Here is an 11167-nt window from a genome sequence, read left to right as displayed (position 1 = left end):
GAGGGCGGGACCCACCGGATGATGTTCCCAATAATTTTTAACAGGGGGCCACGTTTAATGGTCGATTCATGAATTGAGAAGAGGATAATTGTTTGCAGAGGCAGAAGACATCATGAATTTTAAAAAAATGAGTGAGAAAAAGTACTGCGGTTTTGAATAAAATATTGATTTTTTTTCGTACTAAAATAATAAATAATTAAAAAAATATTTTATTTTAAATTTCAAAAAATGTTGGGCGACTGGTGTCTGATGACTTGTTTGGGGGGTCGTGATTTTAATGCCTCAATGTCAAATTTGAGAGAATATGACCCCCTCCTTCTCCTCCCCCTCCTCCTTTTGGAATAATAGAATTCTTGTCTTGTTCCCGGATCTCTAATCTCCATGCCCTATGCATCCAATTCACAACCCGTGCTACTTTTAACTTCGGTTATTCATGGCATTCAATACAATCCAATGTCATGTCTTTGCAGAAAAATTTACATATATTTCGAAATGAGTAATACATATGTCATATTAAGTAGCAGTAGCGGACCTATTAAGGCGCAAGGATATGCAACTACATCTTCCTTCATTAGAAAAGTCATTATAAGTTTTATATATTGCACCTCAGTTCAACCTGAGAGGTGCACTCTAGGTGTTCGACGAAAAGTCTAAACGAAGTCAATAATAAGTTTCTTTTATTAATCTCATATCATTTTTACAATGTTTTTCAAAAATAAATATTACAAAGTTATCACATGGGAGGTTTACGAAAATGACATGTGTTGATTATGCAAAAAAGTAATGTGTAATTTAAGTATGAATTATAACTCTAACCTAACCATGATGGGTTTTGAATCTTTTTGTAATTTCATCATCACGAAAATGATACGTGTGTTATTTGGTTTGATACTCCTAATTCTGGGCATTTGATTTGAACATAATCGATGGTTGGAAAATGAGACTTGTTTCCATATTTAATCGATGAGGGTAACATGCTTGTATTTATTAGTTTGACGCATCCACTGGAGAATTGTTCTTGTGTCCTTTTTAGGGTTGCCACAATTGTTTTGGTGGGTGTCCGTATAGCTTTATATGGAAAAATGTTGACTTGTTTTTTGAATTCCATAAAAAAATTTACTCGGATGGGATTATGATGCTTTCCCAAAATGACAAAGGATTTCACTATTGTTCGTGCCAAAAATGCTCCAACTCCTAAAGCGAAGATGACTGGAGTAGAAGAAAGTGCCGGCAGTCCGATGGACACTGAGGCTGTACCAGAATCAGCAATGGCTGAAGATGGTTTTGGTCCAAACAACTATTAAAACAGTAAGTCTTTAAAAACAAGGGAAAATGCTACTGACCACCAAGCACTCTAAACAGTAAGTCTTTAATGGATGGCCTTATTGTGTTGTTGTTCCAAGTTGGTTTGCCTACATGTAGCTAATTCGATCATACATTATCCATTAAAGAAAATCGTCATTTTTTAAAGAAGAACTTGCATATCACAGGGATACCATAGTTTTGCTATTCTCAACTAATCACATTTTATCATGTGAAAAAGTTATCACGCAAAACAAAATACGATTTATCGAAAATAGTAAAACGGTATTATTCCCGTTATATAGAAGTTTTTCTCCATTTTTGGTTGGGATAGATGAATGGAATATTAAATACTTCACCCAATAAATCATTTGGAATTTAAAAAATAAAAAATAAAAAATAATTGGGGAATGTATCACTCTGGAGCGGCCTCCTAGGCCCATTACTAAGTTTGTAGCTAAAGGCTCCTGAGGTCCAGTGGCCTTACTGGGTTGCTTCTCAACTTTCTTTGTTTGGGCTTTCAAATTACTAGATTAATAAATGTGATATTCTTGAATTTTAACATAACTAGATGAATAAATCATTTAAGATTTATAAATTTGTTAAATTTCCTTCTTCTTATAAGAATTTATTATATTTCTCCGCATACAAATTCAAACTTTTTTTTATATTGTTATTTTATTTTTATGATATTTGGGAGGGAAGTGAATCAAATTTAGGACTTTGAGTGTCGGATAAATGCTCTTAACTAATTAAGTTATAAGTCTATTCCTATTTTATTTCTTACTTCTATGATTGGTTACTTTTTTTTTGTGCGATAGAATACTCCCAAAAAACACTCCTAGAGCCTTTTCCACTTTAAGGGGAGAGGAAGCCATTCTTCTTCCTACCCTACCCCAACACAACCTCCCCCCCTCCCTTTTCCCTATTCTCTTCCTCCTTTCACCTCTTCCCCAACCCTATTTGTCTTAGTTTTGTTATGATTTTCATCCAACCATTATAGGCGACTGCGGCTCAGCGTCGGATCTTCACCTGCATTTCGGTTCGGATCTCCACCATCATCTTTTTTGCAATTTCTTTATGTTTGGAATAAGTTGCATAAACTCTTTGGGTTCTCTGTGTAGTTTTTACCTCTCATTTTGTGAGAGTTTTTCATCTCTCTTTTATGAGAGCTTTTCATCTCTCCTTTGGGAGAGTTTTATTTGTATTGTTATGGCTTGGTTTTTTCAAGTTTTATCTTTTTTTTATTATTCTAAGTTTGCAATCTTAGTTGGGATGCCTATGCCAGAGTTTCTTCGATCCTATCTGATTGTTAGTGGAAACTAAGGGTGGGCATCGGGATCGGAAAACCAGAACACCGAACCGAACCGGTGAAAAAAAACCGGTTGACCAAAAAAGTCAACAAATCGGACTAGAACCGGTCCGAACTGATTTTGATTCTAGTTTTACACGGCACCGCATCGAACCGGACCAAACCGGACCGGTCACATATATATTTTTTTATTTTTACAAAATTTTAAAATCTAATGCCATATTTTAAATTTTATAATCACTATTTTTCCAAGTTCAACTTCAAAAAAGTTCTAAATATATGAATTGGATTATTTGTTAATTTTTAAGTCAAAAAAATAAGTTTTTTATTATAATTTTTTTTATAAAAAAATATTTTTTTTGAAAAAAATTAAAATTAAAAATAAATTAATAATCCGGTTCAAAATCGGACCGAAACCGATCAGAATCGAACCGGCTAGTTTTTGAAATTTTTTTCTCCAAATCGGGCCGAATTGGACTGGTTAAATAGTATCGGTTTTGATTCTGATTTGAGATCAGAGCCGGACCGGGCCCATTCCTGGTGAAGACACACTAAATTATCTTAATTTTATATTAAACCATTCCGTTATTGTAATTGCCCTTTTGTGACTAGTTTGTATTCAGTTTTTTTTTTTTTTTTTGTTAGCACACCTTAAACAAGATTTGAAGCCCATCTCATATGTTCTAAATGCTTAAAAATATATATATATATATATATTATATAATATAAACATACCACGTGGGAATAAATTTTTGGTGAGCATATGGGAATAAATAAAATATTATTGGTGAACACATGGGAATAAATGAATATTTACTCATTCATTTGTTCCAGTTTAATAAAGAGGGAATGAAAGTGCCTGAGGATCCATCTCACCGTTGAACTTCAAGTACCAACTTCTTTGCTTTCACAATGCCTTTTCCAAAAGTAGGAGAATTTTCAAAAAAAATTTGTTGTGATGGAATCTACTAAAAAATATAAGTTCTAAATAAAAAAATCATCCATGCATTATGCAATTCTTAATTCTAACATTTCTAGGAGTCGGGCTCGGGTTTAATAAGTTTTACTCATATCGTCGAAGTTCATAAAAAAATAATTGAAAAAAGAAAAAAGAGTTGAAAAATCTGAAAGCTAATTAGTTTATAAAAATAGAAGTAAAAGTCTTACTTAAAATTTACGGAAATGAATCTAGCTCTAATGCTAGCATTTATTCAATCACAGCCAATGAATTTAGCCTGAAAAAAAAACAAAACAGAAAATTCAATTTCAATCCCAAATGAAAATGGAACTATACACCCGGAAAAACTGTAAGCAAAAACCAATGGCCTGCCAGTGGTTCCCTTCAATTATTCAATCACCATCACCAGTCTCCAACTCCAAAACAACAACTACAGCATAAACACTTCAAATCCCACCTACCCTTTCTCTTCTCTGACCTCAAATCCCAAAACCAGATACACCCCCGTCGCCATGGAAGAAGAAGACGAACAAAACCCACAACAGAGAAGCTACTGGAGCAGATGGAGCAAACACGACTTTTTCCCGGAACCCACATTCCAAAACTTATCTTCATACAAAGACGCACTTTCCCACACTCCTTCTCGCCTCAAAGACCGTCTTCTCCACCGCTCCTCTGACTCCTTTGAGCTCCTTCAGCTCCCGAAACAGAGTGAGAATCGCATGAAGCGTTGCCTCACTTGGTGGGACTTGGTCTGGCTTGGCTTCGGCTCTGTTGTTGGTTCAGGCATTTTTGTAATCACTGGCCAGGCAACCCGTGATGCTGGGCCTTCCATTGTTCTCTCCTATGCCATCTCTGGTTTCTCTGCTTTGCTCTCAGTTTTGTGCTACACAGAGTTCGCTGTTGAAATCCCAGTTGCAGGCGGGTCCTTTTCATACCTTCGAATCGAATTGGGAGACTTTGTGGCTTTCATAGCAGCTGGGAATATTCTGCTGGAGGCCCTTGTTGGTTCAGCTGGACTGGGTCGTTCTTGGTCTTCTTACTTTGCCAGCATGATCAGGACTGATGACACTGACTTTCTTCGAATTCGGGTAAAATCTTTGCCTAATGGTTTTAATCTCTTAGACCCAATTGCTGTTGTGGTGCTTTTGGTTGCCAATAGTATTGCAATGAGCGGGACAAGGAGGACTTCTGTGTTGAATTGGATTGCTTCTATAGCTAGTGCTTTTATTATTGTGTTTATAATAATTGTTGGGTTTGTTCGTGGCAACACTGCAAATTTGACACCCTTTTTCCCATTTGGAGCAGAGGGTTGTTTCAAGGCTGCAGCTATTGTGTTCTGGTCTTATACTGGTTTTGATATGGTTGCCAATATGGCTGAGGAAGCTAAGAAACCCTCAAGGGATATACCAGTAGGTTTGATTGGTTCTATGAGTTTGATCACAGTGGTTTATTGCTTGATGGCTTTGGTACTGAGCATGATGCAGAAATACACTGAAATTGATGAAGATGCCGCTTATTCGGTTGCTTTCGAAGCGATTGGCATGGATTGGGCTAAGTATTTAGTGAGTATATGTGCCCTCAAGGGAATGACTACGAGCCTTCTGGTTGGATCTATGGGGCAAGCTAGGTATACCACTCAGATTGCAAGAGCTCATATGATTCCACCCTGGTTTGCTTTGGTTCACCCGAAAACCGGAACCCCTATTTATGCTACTGTCATGGTGACCTTAGTTAGTGCAGTTGTAGCACTATTCACTAGTCTGGATGTGCTGTCCAGTGTCTTTTCTTTCAGTACGCTCTGCATTTTTATGTTTGTGGCTATTGCATTGCTTGTGAGGCGGTATTATGTTAAGGATGCGACACCGAGGAATGATTTGGTCAAATTTCTTATATGTTTGTTTGTTATAATTGGCTCTTCTATTGGAGTTACAGTTCTTTGGAATGCAGACAAGCGGGGGTGGATTTGGTATGTAGTTTTTGGTGTTATTTGGTTATTGGGGACTTTGTGGATGGCATTCCTTCCAAAGCACCGAGTTCCCAAAGTTTGGGGGGTTCCGCTTGTTCCTTGGTTTCCCGCATTGTCAATTGGAATTAATGTTTTCCTCATTGGATCTCTGGGTTATGTTGCATTCTTGAGGTTTTTCATTTGCACTGCGGTTATGGTTGCCTACTATTTGCTAGTTGGTGTACATGCAACATATGATGTAGCTCACCATATTGAACAAGAGTCTAAAACTGAAGAGGGAAATGAAAGTGCAAGTTAAGGGGTGATATGATTGAGGTTTTTCATATGCAATGCAGTAATAGTTGCATTGTATATGCAACATATGATGTGGCTCAACAGATTGAACAAGACTGGAGAACTGAAGAGACCAATTAAGGGGTCCTGAAGCAGGTAATCGACAATGTTTAGGTTTTTTCTTTTTTTGGTCTTAATTAATGTTTAGGATATTGCTTAAGAGAATTTGTGAGTACAAATTGCTTTGGAATGTGTAGTTTGACAGACAATGTTTCACTTCCTCCATCACTCAATATCATTTTTCATATTCTTGTAGTTTCAACTACAAATTTTCTGAACAAAGTTTTTCAAATAAGTTTTTCTTCAACCTAATTGAATCTGTCTTGGAAAAGAATGTACCCTTGTTATTACATCAGTCCATATTGTTCCACATAACATTCGACTTTAAGTCAATTCCTTTTAAACCATTTGGAATGAACATATTAGTAGTCAGTGCAAGCACACTATCTTTATACGTTTCCAAAAGTTACAGTTATGTCTGTGTCATATCTGCGCTACTTCGTATAGGTATGTTCCAATTTTATGTGCTGAGGTTTTAGGCGCAGAGGGTGAAGAGGTGCAATTGTCTCGTACAATGAAAAACTTCCAATTGCTTGAATTGAGAGTAGTTTTAGCCAGAAAAAAAAGAAAAAGAAAGAAAAGGTAGTGCAGAGCAGCCCATATCCAGCTGAAATAGAAAATAAGGCATGGCTAAGACAAAATGAGGAGAGGGAAGCACTTGTGGTTCTGGTGGACAAAGTAGACCTCTCTTTGACCAGGGTAGTAGGTATATGAACTGTTAAGTAGGCTGCACAAGGAGGAAAGGTCGTCCAGCTTTCGTTCTTGGAAGACACTGGTGTGGCAGGTGAAGTGAACGGACTATGAAACAAGGATTTTTATTTTTATTATTTTTTTGTTGTTGATGAAATGAAACAAGGACTTCAGATAAAGCGAGAAGTAGATATAAGGCATGGCTTGAAACAAGGATTTTAGGTCAAGTGAGAAGTAGATAAAATGCAATGACTTGAAAGAGGAAACAGAATGAAAATGATAGAAACATTGCAGGGCTAGATATGCTTTATAGAATAATAGATTAAAATTTATGCATATCATAGCTCCTACATGCATAGGCAATTGACCGTAGCACTTCTAAAAAGATATTCGTGTGTTACGTAACTTCAGTTGCGTCGGTAGGAAATTCGAAATTGGCACAAAATGGAGTAAGATATCTTTATGACATTTTTTTCTCAGAAGATGTAACAAAGATTCTGGTTGAATTAATGTCTCTACTTAGAAAATTTGCACGACAGATTATAAAGGCTCATGTAGACTTGATTTGTGGTGGCTTAACTGGTTTGACAGCTGAATTGGGCTGCTGCATACTGGACAGGTTTTCTAGGGGCTGGGCCATTACAGGGTTGTTTGGTTTTGTGGTTTCGGGCCTTTAGCCCAAAAAAGAATAAAGAATTTCTGTAAACATCTGCCCAAGAGAATTACAAGTGATCACCTGCAATGGGGAGGTATAAACGATTGTATATTTGCATTACAACCGTGAAATGCAAGTTTATATGCACATGTGCATCTTTTTTTTACATCTCTTGTAGATGGGGCTTATATAAGAAAAAATGAGAAAGTGTAGACAAAAGTGAGCAAAATCAATTATACATCTTCCCCATTAGAACAAAAAACACATTTACAACTCCCAAGAGGTTACACTTACAATCAATTTGCTCTGCGAAAATGTTAATGCTTTTTTTTAAAATAAAAATAAAATTTTTAAATAAATGCATTAGATCAGCTCCTTATGCATTAAGTTATAGTTCTTCTTCATCCATTAACTCGGGTCTTTGCAACTTGGTCTAAATCTAATGATGGGAGACTGTCAAAGACAAGTTTAAAGCTAATTGTTATGACACGCACTCATATTATCATCTGATATTATTAATTCACATGTTATAATATAAGAAAAAGACATATTAATAGTAACACATAGCAATATGACGACCACACCGAAAGTTACTCCTAATTGAAGACCCAAGTAAAAATTGAACACCCGAGGAGGCAGCATTTAAAATGTGTTGGACAAGACCTTGTTGATAAAGATGAAGGATTGGGTCTAAAGGGGCTTCATCAATATTCATATGCAGATAAATATATTAGTAGTCATCACGCGGCAATCAACTTCTCCTTTTTGACCACCCCTGCATTGTTCAATTTGTCTCTGTCGTTCTCTCTCTCTCTCTCTCTCTCTCTCTCTCTCTCTCTCTCTCTCTCTCTCTCTCTCTGTGCATCTTCTTTGACCAATTAAGAAGAATCTTTGCATTATTTCAAATCGTTTAAATAATTTCCAATTTATGAGAAAACGAATATGTTGTTTTCTATATGGATGCAAATAGATTTCATGAAGATAAGTTTATATTGTGAAATTTGGTCATATGCCAAAAGTAATATGCTTGGTGCACAGTTTAGATATGACTAATTTCCTTCCACTTTTTCATAAAGCGTTCTTTTCTAGAGAAGGACTTGAACATGACTAAAATAAAATTCTACATCAACTTTCTGTTTCATGCCAATTTCTTCTTATTGCATTTCTCACTTCTTCTTTTTTTTCTTTTTTGTGCTTTAAAGTATATTTGTGATTGAAGACGAAAATAGTGAATGAATCCTTTCACTATATGCATTAAAGTACATGCTCTAACACTAAAGCTATTTCTACTTATCGTCTACCTTATAACTCTTAAATTCAAAGTTAAAAACTATCTCCACTTATCGTCTACCTTGTAACAAAAAATCTACTCTAAGAAAGATGGCGAAATTGAAATAAAAACCTTCAAGAATCCAATGATGCATTATTTTTTTTGTATTAAGTTCTATTCATGGTCAACTAACTTTGTTCATTATATTATTCTTTTATTTCAACTTCAATCAAGAATCTTCCATTAGGACATAAACTAACTAATTATCAACTTTGTTCATTAATTTGTTATATCTTTATTCTTTAATAATAATATTTCATAAACTAATTTTTAATATCGTATTTCAAGATTGACCAACGACCAATTGCCCTTTTTGACCATAAGCAGCCTGTGAACCTTTCTACCTAAAAACATATGCGATCTCAATCTCTTTCTCTGTCAACTGAATTTCAGTGACAAGTGCACACGTGGCATGAAAATAGCACATAGATTTTACACCCATTATGGTCCAAGCTTTTCCATGAGTATTGACTAGAGAGAAATTAGTGACCCCCAAGCCATTTTGGATCGTTTATTTAAAGAATTTCGTTTTCGTCCAGTATTTGGCGGGATATTACATCTGTGTGGAGACATCGGCCCCCCACACATACAATTCTGGCTCCACCTCTATATTAATTGGCCCTATATAAATACTTTCTAGTAAAAATTTTAATTGACTTCCATTTCATGGGTTTCAAGTTTTTGCCTACTTCCCAAACTTGTACTTCATTTTCTAGGTCATAATGATTTATTTGATCACATCTTATGATGAGGACAATGCTTTTTTCCTTGTCCATAAGAAAAAACTGATGTTTCTTTTTTATTGTAGCTCAACCACAAAGTGACATGTATCATCTGACTTGGTTGAAATTGCCTTGTTATACTCGTATCGTATGCAAACACGACATCGGCACTTCATTTATAATGATCGAATACCTCATATGATGTGTACTAACCATTTATTTATACTCGTCTAAGACATCATATGACATGCACATCACTGACCTTTCATTCACTCATCTAACACCTCATATGACGTGCACATCAACACAGCGTTGACACCTATATAACTCTAATCTAGCATGTACATCACCATGACGTGTTGGTACTTTTTTTGACCTCTATCCAACACATACTTTCTTGACACTTCTCTGACAATTTCACGTAACCTATTGTCATAGTCTTTGACTTCTATCGAAGAAAAGTGAATGATATAAACAAAGAAAAGAGAGTGAAATTTCTGATATTGCAAGACACATTTGATTTGATTTTGTTCAATTACGGTTACTTAGAATTGAAAATCTCTCGCACAATGATTTAGAATTTGGCCTATTGATGCTTGTTTCCTATTTTTAGAGGGCTCTTAATTTATTTCTAATTTGAAGTAATGTGTTTTTTATGAAGTTATATAGAATTTTAAGTTTTACATATTTTCTGACAAACTATCTTTTTACATAATATACTGAAATTGTAGTCATATTTATAGTCTTACGGTACCAATAGTTTGACAAAAGAACATTATTTTTCTTAAAATGTATTATATACGTGTTTGTATTGTGCTGCGTATCTATGTCGACACAGTCAAAAACTTTTGGAGCTCTTGCACTTTGATTTATGTCTACATCAACTGAGTCAACATCACATGTTCATATGAGGAAATCTCACTGCGCAAGAGCGAAGTCTCTGCTAAAATGCATAAATATATATATATATATATATATTTATATATGTAAGGCGGCAGCAGCAGCAACAGCAACAGTAGCAGCAGCATGATATATAATTAATTATGAAAGCATCTCAGCATCTCAGCATCTAAAGGGAAAAGATATAATTGAGTAGAGAGAGAGAAACGTGAGAAAATAATTGTGCGAGTGATGTGATGGCATTGAAATTCCTCGTGTCATTTTCCACCCTTAAAAATCTAATGGGTTTTTTTTATTTTTTTTATTTTAAAGGAAAGGGAGAAGGAGAAAAGGGGTTTTGAGGTCTGTTCATTTTTAGGGTCCAAGAAGCTTCATCCATAGAATAGAAACATAGGTCAAAGCTGAATCTTCTTCATTTCCTTGAACATGGGTCACATCAAATTTGCAGCACGCAGATGAATGAGCTGTTTTCTGTCCAAATTATCGTAATGTGAAAAAGCCTATAGTTTTGTGTTTCATTCTTGAACGCCCTCATTCGTTGCATCTCTCTGTTCAAATCAACTAACAAATTATAAATATTTTTTATTTATAAAAAAAAAAGAACGAAAAAGAAATAAGGATTTTACTCTGTTTAATGTCTGCGATCATGATAAATAATTCTTCTTCACTTTTTATAGAGGACACATTGATCTGTCTGCAGAAGTACTAGAGACCCTAGTTTTAAGTACACTTGATCGACAAAGAAAATATTTCCTGGGATTCTGTATAGTACTAAAACAGACCCGTATATAGTACGGTGAATAATTTCAGCATTATGAGATTTTTGTTTTTTAATACAAGCAATAGTCGAAACTACATGGGAAAAGGATTTCTCGCACACACACACAACTATAATGTTATGGGGATTTTAAACTCGAGACCTTTAGTTTGTAAATA

The 11167-nt window shown here is 35.2% G+C and overlaps 1 protein-coding gene across 1 annotated transcript; it reads left to right on the top strand.

The window, feature by feature from the left end:
* On the top strand, positions 3490-6249 carry LOC18778368 (cationic amino acid transporter 8, vacuolar). Its single transcript, XM_007211333.2, has one exon. The coding sequence runs from the start codon at positions 4085-4087 to the stop codon at positions 5837-5839; it is 1755 nt and encodes a 584-aa protein (XP_007211395.1). The 5' UTR covers positions 3490-4084; the 3' UTR covers positions 5840-6249.

Source organism: Prunus persica, chromosome G4 (genome assembly GCF_000346465.2).
Source record: "Prunus persica cultivar Lovell chromosome G4, Prunus_persica_NCBIv2, whole genome shotgun sequence".
In the NCBI taxonomy this organism is placed as follows: Eukaryota; Viridiplantae; Streptophyta; class Magnoliopsida; order Rosales; family Rosaceae; genus Prunus; species Prunus persica.
Note: the sequence above shows the minus strand (reverse complement) of the source record. Positions and strands in the feature narration are given on the sequence as shown.

What these genes read in the sequence shown, in the direction of transcription:
- LOC18778368 (XM_007211333.2), top strand. Translation starts at nt 4,085, where the DNA reads ATGGAAGAAGAAGACGAACAAAACCCACAACAGAGAAGCTACTGGAGC.